The sequence below is a fragment of the Cynocephalus volans genome, chromosome 15 (genome assembly GCF_027409185.1).
Source record: "Cynocephalus volans isolate mCynVol1 chromosome 15, mCynVol1.pri, whole genome shotgun sequence".
NCBI lineage: Eukaryota > Metazoa > Chordata > Mammalia > Dermoptera > Cynocephalidae > Cynocephalus > Cynocephalus volans.
Genome location: NC_084474.1, coordinates 24,856,580 through 24,877,200, shown reverse-complemented (window position 1 = coordinate 24,877,200; position 20,621 = coordinate 24,856,580). Strand labels below are relative to the sequence as shown.

Genomic DNA, 20,621 nt, shown 5'->3' with positions numbered 1-20,621 from the left:
CTTTCTATAACAACTCTTAATGTTAAAGGCTTAAATTCCCCAATTAAAAGACACAGACTGGCTGACTGGATCAAAAAGCAGGACCCAACTATATGCTGCCTACAAGAGACCCACCTCACCCATAAAGATTCACACAGACTAAGAGTGAAAGGATGGAAAAAGATTTACCATGCAAACAGAAAAGAAAAACGAGCTGGAGTGGCTATTCTTATATCTGACAAAATAGACTTTAAACTAAAAACCATAAGAAGAGACAATGAGGGACACTACTTAATGATAAAAGGACTTATCCATCAAGAAGACATAACAATCATAAATATGTACGCACCCAATGTTGGAGCAGCCAGATTTATAAAACAAACTCTATTAGACCTAAAGAAGGAAATAGACACTAATACCATAATAGCAGGGGACCTGAACACTCCACTGTCAATATTAGACAGATGATCTAGGCAAAGAATCAGTAGAGAAACACAAGATCTAAACAAGACTCTAGACCAATTGGAATTGGCAGATATCTACAGAACATTCCACCCAACAACCTCAGAATATTCATTCTTCTCATCAGCACATGGATCATTCTCCAGGATAGATCACATATTAGGTCACAAATCTAGTCTCAATAAATTCAAAAAAATTGGAATTATCCCATGTATCTTCTCAGACCACAATGGATTAAAACTAGAAATTAATAACAAACAAAACTCTGGAAACTATACAAACACATGGAAATTAAACAGCATTCTACTTAATGACATATGGGTCCAAGAAGAAATCAAGCAGGAAATCAAAAAGTTTATTGAAACTAATGAAAACAATGATACATCATACCAAAACCTGTGGGATACTGCAAAAGCAGTATTGAGGGGAAAATTTATTGCATTAAATGCTCACTTCAGAAGAATGGAAAGATGGCAAGTGAACAACCTAACACTTCACCTTAAAGAACTAGAAAAACAAGAACAATCCAATCCTAAAGTTAGCAGACGGAAAGAAATCATTAAGATCAGAGCAGAACTGAATGAAATTGAAAACCAAAAAACAATTCAAAAGATCAACGAATCAAAAAGTTGGTTTTTTGAAAAGATAAATAAAATTGACAAACCATTAGCATGGCTAACAAAAAAAAGAAGAGAGAAGACTCAAATAACAAAAATTAGAAATGAAAAAGGCGATATTACAACTGATTCATCTGAAATACAAGGAATCATTCGAGACTACTATAAACAACTATACGCCAACAAATTTGAAAATCTGGAGGAAATGGATAAATTTCTGGACACACACAAGCTCCCAAAACTGAACCGTGAAGACGTAGAAAATTTGAACAGACCAATAACAATAAAGGAGATTGAAGCTGTTATCAGAAGGCTCCCAACAAAGAAAAGCCCAGGACCAGATGGATTCACAGCAGAATTTTACCAAACATTCAAAGAGGAATTGACACCGATTCTTTACAAACTATTCCAAAAGATTGAAACGGACGCAAATCTCCCAAACTCATTCTATGAAGCAAACATCATCCTGATACCAAAACCAGGTAAAGATATAACCAAAAAAGAAAACTACAGGCCGATATCCTTGATGAATATAGATGCAAAAATCCTCACTAAAATACTAGCAAACAGAATACAGCAACACATACGAAAAATTATTTAGCATGATCAAGTGGGATTCATCCCAGGGATGCAAGGTTGGTTCAACATACGCAAATCAATAAATGTGATACACCATATTAATAAACTCAAACACAAGGACCATATGATCATCTCTATAGATGCTGAAAAAGCATTTGATAAAGTTCAGCACTCGTTCATGACAAAGACCCTCTATAAGTTAGGTATAGAGGGAAAGTATCTCAACATAATTAAAGCCATATATGACAAACCCACTGCCAATATCATCCTGAATGGGGAAAAGCTGAAAGCTTTTCCTTTAAGAACAGGCACTAGACAAGGATGCCCACTCTCACCACTCCTATTCAACATAGTGTTGGAAGTACTAGCCAGAGCAATCAGAGAAGAGAAGGAAATAAAGGGCATCCAGATTGGAAAAGATGAAGTCAAACTGTCCCTGTTTGCAGATGACATGATCCTATATATCGAACAGCCTAAAACCTCTACAAAAAAACTGTTGGAATTGATAAAGGATTTCAGCACAGTAGCAGGATACAAAATCAACACACAAAAATCAGTAGCATTTCTTTTCTCCAATAGTGAACATGCAGAAGGAGAAATCAAGAAAGCCTGCCCATTTACAATAGCCACCAAAAAAATAAAATACTTAGGAATTGAGTTAACCAAGGATGTGAAAAATCTCTATAATGAGAACTACAAACCACTGCTGAGAGAAATTAGAGAGGATACAAGAAGATGGAAAGATATTCCATGCTCTTGGATTGGAAGAATCAACATAGTGAAAATGTCCATACTACCCAAAGTGATATACAAATTCAATGCAATCCCCATCAAAATTCCAAAGACATTTTTCTCAGAAATGGAAAAAACTATTCAGACATTTATATGGAACAATAAAAGACCACGAATAGCCAAAGCAATGCTCAGCAAAAAAAATAAAGCTGGAGGCATAACACTACCTGACTTTAAGCTATACTACAAAGCTATAATAACCAAAACAGTATGGTACTGGCATAAAAACAGACACACTGACCAATGGAATAGAATAGAGAATCCAGAAATCAACCCACACACTTACTGCCATCTGATCTTTGACAAAGGCACCAAGCCTATTCACTGGGGAAGGGACTGCCTCTTCAGCAAGTGGTGCTGGGATAACTGGATATCGATATGCAGGAGAATGAAACTAGATCCATACCTCTCACCGTATACTAAAATCAACTCAAAATGGATTAAGGATTTAAATATACACCCTGAGACAATAAAACTTCTTAAAGAAAACATAGGGGAAACACTTCAGGAAATAGGACTGGGCACAGACTTCATGAATACGACCCCCAAAGCACGGGCAACCAAAGGAAAAATAAACAAATGGGATTATATCAAACTAAAAAGCTTCTGCACAGCAAAAGAAACAATTAAAAGAGTTAAAAGACAACCAACAGAGTGGGAGAAAATATTTGCAAAATATACATCTGACAAAGGATTAATATCCAGAATATATAAGGAACTCAAACAACTTTACAAGAAGAAAACAAGCAACCCAATTAAAAAATGGGCAAAAGAGCTAAGTAGGCATTTCTCTAAGGAAGATATCCAAATGGCCAACAGACATATGAAAAAATGCTCAACATCACTCAGCATCCGGGAAATGCAAATCAAAATCACATTGAGATACCATCTAACCCCAGTTAGGATGGCTAAAATCCAAAAGACTCTGAACGATAAATGCTGGCGAGGTTGCGGAGAAAAAGGAACTCTCATACATTGTTGGTGGGACTGCAAAATGGTGCAGCCTCTATGGAAAATGGTATGGAGGTTCCTTAAACAATTGCAAATAGATCTACCATACGACCCAGCCATCCCACTGTTGGGAATATACCCGGAGGAATGGAAATCATCAAGTCGAAGGTATACCTGTTCCCCAATGTTCATCGCAGCACTCTTTACAATAGCTAAGAGTTGGAACCAGCCCAAATGCCCATCATCAGATGAGTGGATACGGAAAATGTGGTACATCTACACAATGGAATACTACTCAGCTATAAAAACTAATGAAATACTGCCATTTGCAACAACATGGATGGACCTCGAGAGAATTATATTAAGTGAAACAAGTCAGGCACAGAAAGAGAAATACCACATGTTCTCACTTATTGGAGGGAGCTAAAAATTAATATATAAATTCACACACACACATACACACATACACACACAAACCGGGGGGGGGGGGGAAGAAGATATAACAACCACAATTATTTGAAGTTGATACAACAAACAAACAGAAAGGACATTGTTGGGGGGGAGGGGGGAGGGAGAAGGGAGGGAGGTTTTGGTGATGGGGAGCATTAATCAGCTACAATGTATATCGACAAAATAAAATTTAAAAAAAAAAAAAAAAAAAAAAAGGTTCTATGCATGAAAAAAAATCAATGACTGCACCTCTAATTTTGCATTCTATGTTAATTGCACATCTACTAAGAGGTAAAACAGTCACCTCCAAAAATGTAAAGACCACTCTCCCACTACAGTGTGTGTGTGTGTACCGATCTTTTTTTAAAAAATTCCTTTCCCAAATCAAATTAGAATCATCAAAAAAGAAAATCCTCGAACTGAGAAACACATTTGGCAAGACTATAAACAGGCCCTGGTTTGTTTCCTCATTTCCATTGATGATATCCCCCAGTTCTGTTCTTAAAGTCATTTTAATCAACTCTTATTTTGGGTTAACAAAAGGCTAATTTAGAAATCTGGCTCACAGCTTCCAGGGGAGCTTTTCCACAGCTTTCTGTAGCTGTTTTATCCCTTTAACACACCAGAGGAAAAACAAAATTCTGCACGAAAATTTTCTAGTAAAAATTCGTAAAATCTCTACTGGCAGACACTGGATTGGCTTATTCAGCACTTTTCCATCTTCCTCCTGTGTGCCTTTTTGACCAGCAGAGGCTATGAAAACCCAAAATCCTTTGTAGTGAGGGCTCCAGATGTGATTTAGGTTCCACCTGTTCAACACTTGAATTTGGAGCTAAGTTGGGAGGAGGGAGTGTTATCCCAAAACAGCATTCTGTGCACGAGGTATGTCTAATGACTCGGCAGCTACGCTGTTCTCTACCCAACTCTTTAATTCTTCATGTGATTTCTGCTGAAAATACAAATCCTAGTTTTACAAAACAGAATAGAGAAATAACTAAGAAAAGAGAAAGGCTAGCAAACAATCTCTAGATTTAAATCCTTTTTCTAGTATTTCATCTATTCTCTAAAAAGTCTACGCAGGACACAGGATATACAAGTGAAATGAGCATCACGGTTTGAATACCAGCCATATGTTGATGACCCCTAAATTTATACCTCCAGCCCTAACTTCCTGCTAAGCCTCGTATTAGTCCATTTCTGTTGCTTATAACAAAATACACAGAACTGGGTAATTTGTAAGGAAATGAAATTTATTCCTTACAGTTTCAGAGGCTGGGAAGCCCAAAGTCCAGGGAACACATCTGGCAAGGGTCTTCCTTGGTGGTGCCTTCAGTGATGCAGGGGTCTCACATGGCAGAAAATGGCAGAGCAGAGAGAGAACCCCTCATTTGCTCTCCATTTAAAACTCTCAGAACCACACCCACAACCACCATTAAACCATCAACTTAATCACCTCTTCAAGGCCCCATCTTTCAATTACCATAATAGGACTTCCCACCCTCAAAAGTTACAATGGAGATCAAGTTTCTAATATGTAAAATTTGGGGGACACAATTTAATCCTTACTAGCCCCAAATTCATATTTGCAGTGACTCCTTAAGACCACTGTATCGCTGTCTCACTGTCTCAAATTTAACATGCCTTAAAAGGAAAAGGAGCTTGATATTTCCCACCAAACCTGGCTCCAGTCTTCTCAATCTCAGTTAATGGCCAGAACATAAAAGTGCTCTGTGATTCCTCTCCCAGACTGTCCTTTGCTTGTAAAAATAGTATAAATTCAGCAGAGTCCTGCTGGCTCTACCTCTAGGATAGCCTGGACCTCGCCCCCACCTCTTTAGACAAGTCACTTCTAAGCTGTAGCAATCATCACCTAACTGGCCACCCTACCTTCCCCTTCCTCATCCCTTTCCCTATAGTCCATTCTCTACATGGCAACCAGACTGAGTTTTAAAACTATAAATCAGATATCATTCGCCTGATTAAAACCTCTAACAGCTTCCATTGCACTGAGCATAAAAACCACACTCCCATCACGTGATCCTCCCCTGCCTCCCTGCCCAGCACCCCTCTTTCCACTCTCAGCAACATACACACGTACTGTCTCTCTGTCCTCAAACAGGCCAACCGTGTCCCAACCCAGGGCCTTTGCACTTGTGTTTCCTTTGCTTAAAGCACTGTTCCCTCGAATCTTCCCCTGCTGGCTCTTTACCATTCAGGTTTTAATTGAAAGTTGATTCACAGGACACTTCCTTGACCACCCAGTCGGAAATAGCACCTCCCACCTCGGTTACCGTCAAGTTACCTATTGTCTTATTCATAGTCCTCATCACTAACTGAAATGATGTTAACTTGTTGACTTGTTACCTGTGTCCCCCACTCACACATAAGCTACATGACCACAGAAAACATCCTGCCTTATTCATTGCTGTATCTCCAGTACCTAGAAAAACGCCAGTGATAAATATTTGTTACGTGAACAAACATCTTGCTTCACTCAATAGATCCTTTCTCACATTCAACAAGAATGTCTTTCTTCCCTCCCTGGAGCTTCTCCTCACAAATCCACACCTCCAAGGGGACTTGCAGAGTCTGAAGAGTTGCCATCTTCTCGGAGAGAGAAGTGGAAACCAGCCCTGTTAGCCGAGGAAGTGATTTCCCAAATCGATTTGTCTGCTCATGTCTCCCTGAAAGAAATTTGGAAACGATGTATCCCTTACCCATTTTTGTTTAACTTGATATCATCAGAAGTCTTGGAAAAATTGAAATATTATTGATATCATTACATCTATTCCAACACAATATTATTTAACAAAAAGGTATTATCACCTGCTTTAAAATATAATTTTCTCCATAAATCTTGAAGTTGCATATATAGCTCATTTAGGAAACTGTGTTATATCATCTAATTGGCAAAGGCAAACTTCTCTGGCAAACCAGTCAGCCAAATCACCTTTCTATCAGGAAGGTGGGCCTTCATCTTTCAATTCATACTTTGTGTGAATACACAGAATCTCCACCACCCTTTTCGTACTTAAGTTGAATTCTAGGGTATATGAGTAGATAAGATACAAGCTCTGCCATAAGTTTGTTGCCTCAATGAAATACATGCCATGATCTTCAGTATTTTTGTTGCCAGTTCTCTCTTTGTTTACCATTAGGGGACTCACCTTTAGGAGCAAGGCGTTTTACTGTTAAAGGAGATGGAAGAAGCGAATTGTTAGGTGTACATTGTCATTGCCCTGCTCCTTACTCTGTAACATGTCAGAATGCAGACTTTCCCATCCTGTTTTTAATGCCATACTTAATAATATGTGATATATAATACGATAAGATGTGATGACAGAGAAAGGAATGAAGTCCCACCATGGGCTTATGGTACCTCGTTTAATTGCTTTATTTGATACCCCTGAGAATTTTTCACCCACAGAGCAATGTGCCATAGTAAGATACAGGATGGAGGAAAGTTTTATCTTTATTCTGAGAAGTGGGTGTGTGATTGTGGAGGATGGGGGGTGTGTGAAAGAACTAGGGTAACAACGCAACCTCACCTATAGGTATGGTAATGCAATTCCATTTGTTTATTTTTTCCTTTTGTTGCTTGTGCTTTTGGGGTCTTAAGTCTTTGCCCAGTCCTGGCTCCTGGAATGCTTCCCCCGTGTTTTCTTTTAGTAGTTTTATGACTTGAGGTCTTATATTTAAGTCTTTAATCCATTTTGAATTGATTTTGATATATGGTGAGAGATACTTGTCAAGTATCTTATCAAGTATTCTTCTGTATATGAACATCCAATTCTCCCAGCACCATTTATTGAAGAGGCAGTCATTCACTAATGTGTGTTCTTCTTGGCTTTGTCAAAGATCAGTTGGCTGTAAGTATGTGAATTGATTCCTGGGTTTTCCATTCTGTTCCACTGGTGCAAGTGTATATTTTTATGCCAGTACCATGCTGTTTTGGTTATAATAACTTTATAATATAATTTGAAGTCAAGTAGTGTTATGCCTCCAGCTTTATTTTTTGCTCTGGATTGTTTTGGCTATTTGGGGTCTTTTGTTGTTCCATATTAATGTTAGGATTGTTTTTTCTATTTTTGTGAAGAATGTCATTGGCACTTTAATGGGGATTGCATTGAATCTATAGATCACTTTGGGTGGTATGGACATTTTCATGATGTTAATTCTTCCCACCCAAGAGCATGGTATGTCTTTCCACCTTTTTGTGTCCTCTTTGATTTCTTTCAGTAGTGTTTTGTAGTTCTCATTGTAGAGATCTTTTACCTCCTTGGTTAAATTGATTCCTTGAGGGTTTCTTTTTTTTTTTTTTTTTTTGGCAAGTATTGTAAATGGCCTTGCTTTCTTGATTTCTTTTTCTGCTAGTTTGTTACTGGGGTGTAAAATGCTATTGATTTTGGAGTGTTGATCTTGTATCCTCCAACATTACTGAAATTGTTAATCAGCTCTAAAAGTTTTTTGGTGGAGTCTTTAGGTTTTCCTATATATAAGATCATGTTGTCTGCAAACTGAGACAGTTTGACTTTGTCCTTTCCAATCTGGATGCCCTTTATTTCTTTCCCTTGCCTGATTGCTCTGGCTAGTACTTCCAATACTATGTTAAATAGGAGTGATGAGAGTGGGAATCCTTGTTCTGTACTTGTTTAGGCTGATATTAGCAATTGATTTGTTGTATATGGCTTTTATTGTGTTGAGCTTATTTCTTTCTATACCTAGTTTGCTGAGAGTCTTTATCATGAAGGGATGTTGAATTTTGTTGAATGCTTTTTCTTCTCTTGAGGTAACCATATGGTTTTTGTCCATGTTTTTGTTGATGTGGTGTATCACATTTACTGACTTGCATATGTTGAAACATCCTCATCTCCTTGGGATGTGAATCCCACTTAATCATGGTGTGTACTTTTTTTGATGTGTTGCTGTATTCTGATTGTTAATATTTTGTTGAGGATTTTTGCATCTATGTTCCTCAAGGATATTGGCCCACAATTTTCTTTTTTTGTTGTATATTTGTCTGGTTTTGGTATCAGAGTGATGCTGGCCTCATAGAATGAGTTTGAGAGAATGGCTTCTGTTTCAACTTTTTGGAATAGTTTGAGAATTGGTATTAATTCCTCTTTAAAGATTTGATAGAATTCAGCTGTAAAGCCATCCAGTCCTGGGCTTTTCTTTGTTGGTAAACTGCTGATTACTGCTTTAATCTTGTTGCTTATTATTGGTCTGTTCAGGTTTTCTATTTCTTCTTAGTTCAGTCTTGGTAGTTTGCACGTGTCCAGAAATGTATCCATTTCCTCCAGGTTTTCATATTCGTTGGTGTACAGTTGTTTATAATACTCTCTAATAATTCTTTATATTTCTCTGGTATCAAGTGTAATGTTAGATTCTTAATCCATCTTGACTCAATGTGTGTGTGTGTGTGTGTGTTTATGTGATAAAGGCCTAAGTTAATTTTTTTCCTACATGGATAACCAGTTGTCCTGGTTCTATTTATTAAAGGGCCCATCCTTTCCCCACTGGTCTACAGTTCTACCTCTGTCATTGATCAATTTTCCCAGTAAGTGAGGATCTGCTTCTGGTCTATTTGTCTATCCTCATGCCAATTCCACAGTCTTAATTACAATAGCTTTATAATGAGTTTTAATATTTCACAGGACAAGGAGTTGCTCACTTTATTTTCCTCCTTCAGGAGGGCTTTGCCTCTTCCTGACCCTTTACTCTTCCATTATACTTTAGATTCAGTTTGTCCAAGTCCATTAAAAAAAAGTTGAAATTTTGATTGCAATTGCATTGAATCTATAAATTTTGGGATAACTGACATCTTTACAGTGTTACTTTCTAATATGTGGACTAGTGTGTTTCTCTGTCTGTTTAGGTCCTCTTTAATGTATTTTAATCAAATTTTGTAATTTCCTCTGTAAGTAATTTGTATATCATTTTTTTTTCTGGCTGCTGGCCAGTACAGGGATTCAAACCTTTGACCTTAATGTTACAAGGCTGTGCTTTAACCAACTAAGCTGACCAGCCAGCCCAAATAACTTGTATATCTTTTGTTATATGAATTGCTATTTACCTTATATTTTTGTGAGAGGTATATTTTTACATAATATTTTCTGTTTGTGGCTAATTTATAGAAATTCAAATGACTTTTGAACTTTAATTATATATTCTCTCACTAATTATATAATTGTAGATTTTTTAACTTTTTTAATGTATTTAATCATATCATCTGTGAAAACTGGCAATTTTGTTTCTTCTTTTCAATTTTTCTACCTTTTATGTTTTGTTCTTATTGCAGTAATTCTGTTGAATAGAAATGATCATAGCATCCTTCACTTATTTTTTATTTCAAAGAAAAGCTTTAAGCACTTTACTGCTGAGTATGATGTTTACAGATTAGAAACAGAAAAGACTGTCCCACTCAAGCTTACATGCCTCAGTTTCTATATAACTGTTTCTCTCTATACTGCATTTTCAATAATTTCTTTAGATACACTGTCTGATTCAGTAATTGTTCTTCAGTTGCATCTAACCTGCTATTAAATTTGTCCATCAAGTTTCTAATTTTTCTTATTATATGATTTAATTCTGTACACTTAGTTTGATCATTTTATAGTCCCTGGTTTAGTCATATTATGGATCCCCTCCTTTATTTCCTTAGAATATTAAATAGATATATTTATAATCCATCTCACGGGTTGGCTAGCTATGGTCCACAGGGTAAATCCAGCCCAACCAAATCCACTCCAAATTGTTTTTGTAAATAATGTTTCATTGAAACTCAGCCAAACCCATTTGTTTCATATTATCTTGGTTGCTTTTACCCTACAATGGCAGAATTGAGTAGTGGTGATAGAGTCTGTATGGACTGTAGACCTGAAACATCTACCATCTGGCTCTCTACAGAAAAACTTTTCTAGCCTTTGTTCTATTTGAATGCTTCAACATCAGGAGGCTCTATGGGTCTAATTCTGCTCTTTGTTGTGTCTACCGACTTTTGCTCATAGTGGCTTATTTTATGAAGTGCTTTATAATTTTTGATAATGAGCTTATATTTGTTGAAACTTAATTTGTGGGAGTTCTTTGAGGTCTGGTTTTAAGATGGATTCCTCCAGAAATGATTTGCATTTGTTCTTCTAGAAACCTAGGGAGAGGATGTGTCAGAGGTCAAGGTCCTCCAGGAAACAGACTCTGAAAGGGAAGTTTCCATGGAGGCACTTTTTCCATTGGGGAGTGCTCTCACATAACATCTATCAGGGAATGAAGAAAGCTGAGGACAGAGGGAGGCTTGAACTGCAGTGCAATTACAACAGATTTCACGGGAAACTCTACAGCTGGGTTGGCCCTTCAGCAACATCTCAGATTAAAGCAAGGGGGCCAGGCCTTTGTGCCTCAGCATAAACTAGTGTTTACATGTGGGCTGCCCCTAGTGAGTAGTCTTCATCCTGGGTGAAGCTGAAGGCCGTTGCTTAAGATGAACTCCACTGTGAGCCATCAGCTGGCAGCACTTTGCAGCTAGGAGAATGAATGCCTTGGTTCTGCAGGGGGTGATCTGAGCAACACACTACAGTATGGGACTACAGAAAACTCCCAATCAGAAGGCTGCTTTAACACAAATTCTTAGCTTGGAGATTTGGGGACCACATAGGTAGTTTGAATTTCATTCCTAACCCTACTAGAAGGCTAGAGTATGGCTTTAAATTCTCAGTGGTGACTGTATTATTCATCTCTGTCCAGAGCCAAGTCCAAGACAGACAAGTTCCCCACTCTGTCCTTTCACCAGGCATTTTTTTCTAGTCATCTTTTCACTGAGATTGTTATTTTTAAGACTTTATGGTGAGCATCTCTGGTCTGAATTTGCACCTTGCTCAGATTCTAGGGCATCGTGGACTATCAAGATGCTCCCCAGTCAGGGTAACCACTGGCCCAAGTATTAGCTTTCCTCATTATTTTGGGCCTCAGGATTTCCCTTACTCCATTACCACCCTACCTATGCATATAAAGGATACAACCCGTACACACATACACATTCTGGCATTGCTAAGTGCTTTGTACTATAAGGAGATTTCAGGGTATCTAGTCCAACAAATTATACTGGCAGATAGATTCCCAGATGAATCTCAGGCACACTCAAATTTCAAAACCACTAAACTAATGTATGTTGATAACCATCAATCCCCTGGGCCCCAAATCTTAGTTTCAAGTATCAAAGTCCTTCCCTATGGTCTTCTCTGATCACTCCAGCTTAACCTTTTGTATACATATTTTCTATGTAATTGTGAAACACTTACCACATGCTACCTTGTATTACAATAATAATACAAAGTATTATTTGTCTAGTGTTCTCAACTAGATTATATATCTTTGAAAGTTCTTCTCTTATGCTTTGTTCTTTCCCTTTTCCTCCCCACCAGACACTTACATGTAGTAATTGCTTCACGGGTATCTGTTGAATGAATAGTTTGTTCTCCATTGTGGTAACATTTTCCTTGGATTGAGTCCTGTTCTTAAATACTACAAGAAAGGGCTAAATTGAGGTATGATATAACGATTTGACACAATCTATAGCAAGATCTTGAGGCATAGTGAAGATAATATACTACTGTATAGTAGTGATTTAAGTAAGTAGTGATTTCTTTATTTTTTTTTCTTAATTTGATTTTGTCGATATACAATGTGGTTGATTATTGTGGCCCATTACCAAAACCCCCCTCCCTCCTCCTTCTCCCCACTCCCACCCAACAATGTCCTTTCTGTTTGCTTGTCATATCAACTTCAAGGAATTGTAGTTGTTATGTTTTCTTCCACCCCCCCCCAGGTTTTTTGTGTGTGTGTGTGTGAATTTATTTATTTATTTATTTTTAGCTCCCACCAATAAGTGAGAACATGTGGTATTTCTCTTTCTGTGCCTGACTTGTTTTACTTAATATAATTCTCTCAAGGTCCATCCATGTTGTTGCAAATGGCAGTATTTCATTCGTTTTTATAGCTGAGTAGTATTCCATTGTGTAGATATACCACATTTTCCGTTTCCACTCATCCGATGATGGACATTTGGGCTGGTTCCAACTCTTGGCTATTGTAAAGAGTGCTGTGATGAACATTGGGGAACAGGTATACCTTCGACTTGATGATTTCCATTCCTCTGGGTGTATTCCCAGCAGTGGGATAGCTGGGTCATATGGCAGATCTATCTGCAATTGTTTGAGGAACCTCCATATCATTTTCCATAGAGGCTGCACCATTTTGCAGTCCCACCAACAACGTATGAGAGTTCCTTTTTCTCCGCAACCTCACCAGCATTTATCGTTCAGAGTCTTTTGGATTTCTTATACTACTGTAAGAAAGTGATTTAATGGCAAGATTATGTTAGTGGTTTTTGTTTTTGTTTGTTTGTTTGTTTTTTTTCTCTCTGACCTGTGCTGATGAGAGAAGAGGAAATTCTCAGAGCTTACAATGGAGGCTAGTTTCGGGGCATTTAAAACATAATGTGGTTTACAAAAAGCCAATTTCAATTCAATTCAGCAATTGTTTATTGATCACCTAATACATGTGAGATACCACAATAGGTGTTCCAACTCTTGAGAAAATTTCTGTTATAAGTGAGTACATCAGTAAAGCTTTTGAAGACTGTGAGGGGGGGGGGTTCTATTAAAAAACTGAAATAAATAAAGTCATCACTTCTGCCTAACTTTAATCCATGAGTGAAAGCTAAATCTTCATGTCCTAAGCAAACTGCCACAGGGAGATTCTTCATGTTCTGAGTTCTTTATATTGCAACTATAAACCATAACCAAAGAAAAGAGAATCCATTTAGCTCTCTAGAGTATGCTCTGCCAAGTTGTCTCTTATTTATTGCTTTTTAATCAAATTTTTCATGTGCACCAAAACACAATATTTCAACAAAGGAAATACAGCTCTGAGACCCAACCACTTTATAATATAGAATTTACATGTGAACATTAACTTTTCTAGAAGGAATTGCCTAATGGATTTCTTTGTGCTCAGGGATACAATTTTTTTAAAGTAAGTGAACATCCTATTATTAACTTTTCCACAGCATACAAGCTTTCAGAAAGTTCAACAAATATTTTAAACTGTCCTATTTTCCTTGAGAATATGAGATGAGTCTTAGCTATGGAGTACCCTAAATCTTTCCTTCTAAAAGCACACAGTTTTTTAAGCTGCTATCAAAATTAAAGAGGTGTTTTAGAGAGGATTTGGGGAGGAAATAAAGAATGCCAGTATGTATATTCCTACCTGTGAAGACTGATTTAACAGTGCATTTAGTTATTCTATTGGTTTCTCTTGTCTGGTCCTCTAAAAATAGCCAAACTAAGTAAAATTACTGTTACTGTGCAGGGTGTTTTTGGTTACAAGTGGGAAAGCCTGACTCAAACTGGCCTACATAATAAAGAAATTTATTATATTGTATTACAGGAAGTCCAGCTGTTGGTTGATTCAACAAGACTGTTGTAGACCCATGTTCTCTCTGTCTCTCTACCAAACAGTCCACAGTGAGCTTAGGGTGAATCCACTTCATCCTAAAATAACCCCCTTCACGATTACAAGTGGCAAACAGGATTACACATTTCCTTGTTTACATTCTACAAGAGAGTGAATCTCCCCCACATCTGCCATAGAATAATAATCCTTCCCTTAAGTTTGATTAGGCCAATCACACATGCCTGCCTCCATACTAACAAGTTTCCAGGGGATATCCAAGCTCTGACTGGCTAATCAAGACACAATCCTGATTTGCAGATAGGATTAATATCTGAGTGGAGTCAGAGTCCCATTTAAGAAGGGAAAATGGATTTGGAGGAGCAGCCAAAAGCATCCACTACAGTCATCTCTTCTGATACCTTGTGAAGGGCAACACAAGTGCTACCTACTACACCTAGTTAAATTGTGTCTCTAGAGGTTCTGAAAAATGAATGTGGGTAAGTAAAATTCTCCAGTTAAAATACAGGAACTCTTTTACTGGATTTTTTAAGTTTAACGTATCATTATGATGTTTGCAAGAGACAAGACACATCTGGAAAAAGCATAAGAGGCAAATTGTGCAAAGCAAGCAAAAAGAAAGCAGGAGTGGCAATCATATTGGGAAAAATGGAATTCAGGGTAAAGAGCATTAAATGAGCCAAAGAAGGATTTTGTTTAAGAAAATTTATATGAATAAAAGTTTCATTCTATCCAGAAGATACAGTAGTCATGCTCTTATACTCATATATAGCTACATACTGTCAAAATACATGAATCAAAGGTTTTAAAATTCAAAAGTAAACTGACAAACCCCAAATCATAGTTAGGTATGTTAAATTGTCTCAAAAATTGTCAAATTCACTGGACAAAAATAAGGACAGAGAAGATGAAAATAACATAATTAACATGCTTAATAGGTAAATATAGAACTTTATATCCATACAAGAAAAACATACATTCTTTCAAATATTCATGAACTATTTGTAAAAACTGAATACATATTATGCCGTAAACGTCAATGCAATAACATCTGTGAATTAGAAATTGTCAGCCACTTTCCCCTACCTTAAGATGATAAAGCAGTAACAAAAATAAATCTTCCCAAGCCCCCCAAATGCATCTCACCACTTGATATTTTTTAATGTTCTTCAAACTAACTCTTTAGTAAAGAGAGACTAAACACTGAAATTGTCAGCTATTAAATCTGAACATTAATGAGACTATCACATATTAAACATGAATCATAAAGTGGACCCAAAGAAATAAGTATGAGATTAATAAAGATAGAAGCAGAAACTAATGATATATACACAAAAAGAAACAATTGATCAACAAAACAAAATAATTTCTTAAAACAGTAAAATAAAATCTTTGGAAAGTCTGATTAAGGAATTTAAAAAAACTCACAAATGACATTAGGATATAGAGAGGAGAAAGCTACAGATAAAGACAAGACTTCTTAAAATATAAGGTATCTTAAGTTTTAATTAATAGTTTGTATTAGTGTATTTATATAAATAAGTGGATGGTGTTCTAGGAAATGCAATTACCAAAATGAACTCAAAAAGCCCAGAAAAACCAAATAAACTAATAACCACAAAAGACTTTCAAAAGTAAATATCTAACCTGTAACTACTAAATAAAGGGGAGAGAAGGTCTCATTTGAAAAATGTTATGGATGTGTTTACAAAACAATCAGAAATATAATTTCTGTGTTATTCAAATTGTCAGAGCATATTACAAAGGTGGAAAACATCCCAGTTAATTTCATGAGGTTAACATAATGCTGATACCAAAATCAGATGAAGGTGATTTAAAAGAGCATTATTTTTAAGTAGCTTTATAAACAGTTCATTTTTTCTTATGAATATAAGCATAACTCCAAAATAAAATATTAACATATAAAATTGTTATTTATTTCAAAGATGGTATTTTAAAGCCAACATAATAAATGAAAAATAAAAGCAAATTAGTGTCATAAAACAAATGCTGTGTGCGCATAAGTGCAAAGAAGAGTCTGCAGTGATACACAAGAAACCATTAACAATGGCTCCTGGGAAAGATAGAAGGTTTGGGATTGGCAGAGAACAGGGAGGGGAACTTTATTATTTCAGGTGCTGTGTAATATTTTAGTTTTTACTAGCACAGATTCTTAAACTAGTTCTGTAACTTACAAAGAAATTTTGAGTTTAATAATGAAATTGGTAGTGCAAGGTCATGCCGAGAGCCACAAGGAAAGATCTAGAGCTTCACATCTACGTCTTTCAACAGGAGGACAGAAGGACTTTCAAGTTGCTGAGAAAACAAAGATGCCCCATAGCAGTAAATACGGTAGGCATTACACCCAAACAACACGGTCTCGGAACTTTAGAATGAAAGGCAACTGGGAGATCATCCCTCACTGCAACAGGGAAACTGAGACCCAGACGAACTATAAAGAGTTAGAGATTGTGTTCCCTTGCCAAATTCTCTCTAAGTGAATACATTCTCATTAGGCATTTAATAACCTTTCTGAATTGATTAAATTTATTTACTGTTGTCTCATTAATTGGTTGTTACTGTACATCAGCATTATTAACCAAACTCATAACCAAACTTGATGCTGTCATCATAGTAACATAACCTCATTTGTCCTATAAGGAAGGCAAAGGGACAATATGTAAGTATATCAAGAGTGAATAAGTATTAATAATTCCTGAGAGATTAGTTATCTGGGATATCCTGCTGTCTCTACATCCTTTAACTATAGTTAAAAATACCTATGCTATCTTTCTTTGTACAACTTTATATAGGTTGCTTGAATCAGAAATAATCTGTTTCTCAAACACATGTCTACATGAGTGGATAACCAGCCCAGTAAGTAGTCTCTCTAACCGTGACCCATATTCACTTATTTCATTCTCTCATCTTAATCCCAAAGTGTGGCCAAGGGGTCTTAAACTGATATTGCTACCTAACAGTCAAAAATAAAAAACTGATAAATTATTTTTTTAAAACCTCTCAACTCACCTTCTTTGATAGTTGTGCACAGCTAGTTTTTCTTTCTAAGTTCCAGTAGATACTTTACTACCTGAAACCTCCCTGTTTGTAGAACCAAATTATTATTCACCACTTCACGAAAGACTGTCAGATTTGGGGAGAGTAAATTTTTTGTTTGGTGAAACAAACGGGGGATTTGGGCCCATGTGGTTTTAAATGCTGAATGTAATACTGGTTATTCCGTTAATATATTTTATTGATTTGCAAGAATGTACAATGTTTTATGGGTTTTTGTAGATAGCTTTTATTCTCTGCTCTTTGATGAGTAAATAAACAGTAATAAACACATTTCTAAAGTCCCACCTGAGAATTTCTGAAGGCTGGGATGAAGTGAACTTTTCGTGATAAAAATGACAAAACTGGGTTTGAGCAATCACTTTCAGGGTTAAATAATCCCAGGAGTGGTTCCTTTATATCCTGTACTCTCAGAAGAGGAACCGATTGCCAGGTTGAATTATCCATCTTTAAAAAAAACAAAAACTTCTCATGGCTGTAAAATAGCTACAGATTGCTTTCTTTGCACTCTTGAGGAGCTGACAGGGCCCCAGATGGAGGTGTTTTTCAGCAAGCTGTCAAGAGATCCATCCATCAAAAAGAGCCATATCACCCAGCCGAGTTTTCTTTCCCTGCCAAGAATTATATTGGGTCAGGTGGGAGAGGCCAGGGTATGATGAATTCAGGAGAAACAAAGGTCAGAGGAATGTGCACCAGAAATGCAATGGGAAGAGACATGATTTTGTTTAAATTCCAAAGGTTGTATTTATAGTTATAGAGTTTCTTGATGATTTTTTCCTTCTACTTTCCAGAAATATGGACTTCGTGACATTGATACTGAGAGGTTGTTTTTTGTGATTTTGAGAACTTCAAAACTGCAAAGCTATCTCGAAAAGTAGTGCCTAAAACATACTAAGTTATTGTCAGCAAGCCAAGGGCCTTTTAATTGATAGACCTAAAGAAGGTATAACAGGACCATTTGAGATAAGAAAGCGAAAGTGATTGTAAATGAACACACAGCCCTAAAAAAAGTTATTGCCCGACAAACCCAGAAGTCTGCCTGAGAATTTGATGCCCTCTGTATTAGATTTACCTCGTCTTGGAAACTGCTAATCATCTAAGTAGTAAAACCATGGGAAAGCATGCAAATTTCATTCTTATTCCTGGCATACCTTTGGGGTGGAGAGATAGTTGTGGGTGAACTCATAGTTTTTGTTCTCTGCTTTACGTACATACGCTATTAATAATATTGTGCTTTATCTTTAGTCATTGTAAAGTGCTATAGCGAATTATGGAAGTATTCATTCCTATTGTGCTTTATTCACTTAGCTTTTCCTTGTATTTATTCTGGAGGCCAATTCTCAGCAATCTCCTTTATGCCAAACCCTTAATAAATACATAATAAGCATCTACTCTATGCAAAACACACTGAACAGTTGTGATTATTATATGCTAGAGCTATGCTCCCCAACCTGTCTTCATCATGACACACCTAGAAGCTGATACCTGTCTGGCACACCTGGGAGAGGAGTCACCCCCATGGAGAACACTCTGGCAGACAGAACAACACCTCAAGTCATCCTAGGCAATTCAAGACCTTTACAGAAAAAGCCTTACAGCGTGTTCAAATATAATTTCATCTGGTTTCAAATGTTAATTGTTGTAAACATTAGTTTTGAATTTATATCACTCTAAAAGTTTTACAGCTATCAGTATCTCATGGTACACCTGTAAACTGCTGGTGGCCCTCCTGTTTGGCCCACATGCCAGTTGGGAAATTCTGTACTAAAGAAATAAGATGCCCATAGAGATGGGTTTTTCTTTACTGTTCTCCATGTGGGAAAAATCCAAACCAGAAGCCTTCCATAGTGTATGGATTTCACATGTCCTCTCACTGAAAGTCATGTTTCTTTTCAGCATTAAGTTAAAATAAAAAAAACAATTTTCATCAGAAATTTTCTTTCTTGGTATATGGTCTGAACTATTCAAGAAAGTTCCTGCTCCTTGTCGCCACTGTTCCTATGTTTTTGGGCTGTTCTTGCATTTATACTGTTAAATGTAAGTGCTTAATCTTGAAAAGCTGATGAAATACCAAATAGTTTTAAGACAGGGAAAAAAGACCAGTGCAATCAGAGAATAACAAAACTGGATAAAATGTTAGTCAGTGAAAAGTTCTGCTGTTTTTCTTCTTAAATGCAAAAGCAGCTTCTTAAGAGGTAAGAGATGGCTGATATTTTTATTTTTGAAAAATAAATATCACCTTTTTTCCCCTTTCTTACAGTGATAAGGTGATAAGACTTATTCCCAAAACAGAAGAGGAAGCATATGCACTGAAGAAAATATATCACCAACTTAAGGTAATGGAACATCCACTCGCTCACTGTGGAATTACACTTGTAATGTGTCTACAGAGCTTTGATGACTGGAGTTGAATAACTGGAATTAATTAGCTGGGGAAATAAAGGCTAAGAGAGAACTATCCTTTAAAAGCTCACTTAAGTAAGTGAAGGCTGCTCAAAAAATATCTGTCTCACAAGTTATCTATTCACTAGTTCATTTATGGTCCGTCTCCTTAGAATGTAAGCTTCATGAGAGTTTGTGTTCATTGTTGTATTCCCAATGAGTATCTGGAATATCCTAGAAGCTCAGTAAATGTTTGTTTGTTTCTTTAGTGAATGAGTGAATTTAGTTTATGGTTTCCCAGAGCTTCGCTTTTCTTTTGAGATCTTTCCGTTTATCATCTAGTTACTTTCCTTCTAATTAAAACTTTAAGCAGAAGTGAGTTGAGAATAAAAGCTAGAAATTCAAGTTAATTAATTTTGCTATGTTTCAGTGGGTCTGATAAGAGAGTTCTGTGAGCAAAGGTTGAAGGCTCTGATTATTCGATATTGGAAGAATTTTATGGATTTTGGAGTTAGAGAGGTTCTCATCTCCCCATCACTGCGTATAACTGAGTGTTAGCTTTAACTAGAAAGTTATGATGAGAAGTGTGGCAACTGGCTCTTTTCCATGCCTACCCAAAGAGAAGCAAGCCTATTCACTATGTGGTGTTTTAGGCTTCATTTTAATGGATAGCAAAGCAAATTCCCAGAGGGTTCTCATTAGTCTCTAACATGGGATAGAAACTTATTTTTCCAAGACAATGGAAGTACAATCCTACCAGAAGAAAGTTTTAGGGGGTGAGGGAGGTGGGACAAAATTGGTGGCTTCTAGAGATATTTGTAACTACCAAACTTTCGGTCTTTTATTTACAGTCTGATTTTTCTCTTT

At 36.7% G+C, this 20,621-nt stretch overlaps 1 protein-coding gene across 1 annotated transcript in view; it reads left to right on the top strand.

Annotated features, from left to right (window-relative positions):
- CPA6 (carboxypeptidase A6) overlaps positions 1-20,621 on the top strand; it is a 314,542-nt gene that overhangs the window by 99,277 nt on the left and 194,644 nt on the right. Inside the window, exon 2 of the mRNA XM_063080149.1 lies at positions 19,633-19,708. Coding sequence (XP_062936219.1) covers positions 19,633-19,708 — 76 coding nt within the window. The remainder of the gene's footprint in view (positions 1-19,632; positions 19,709-20,621) is intronic.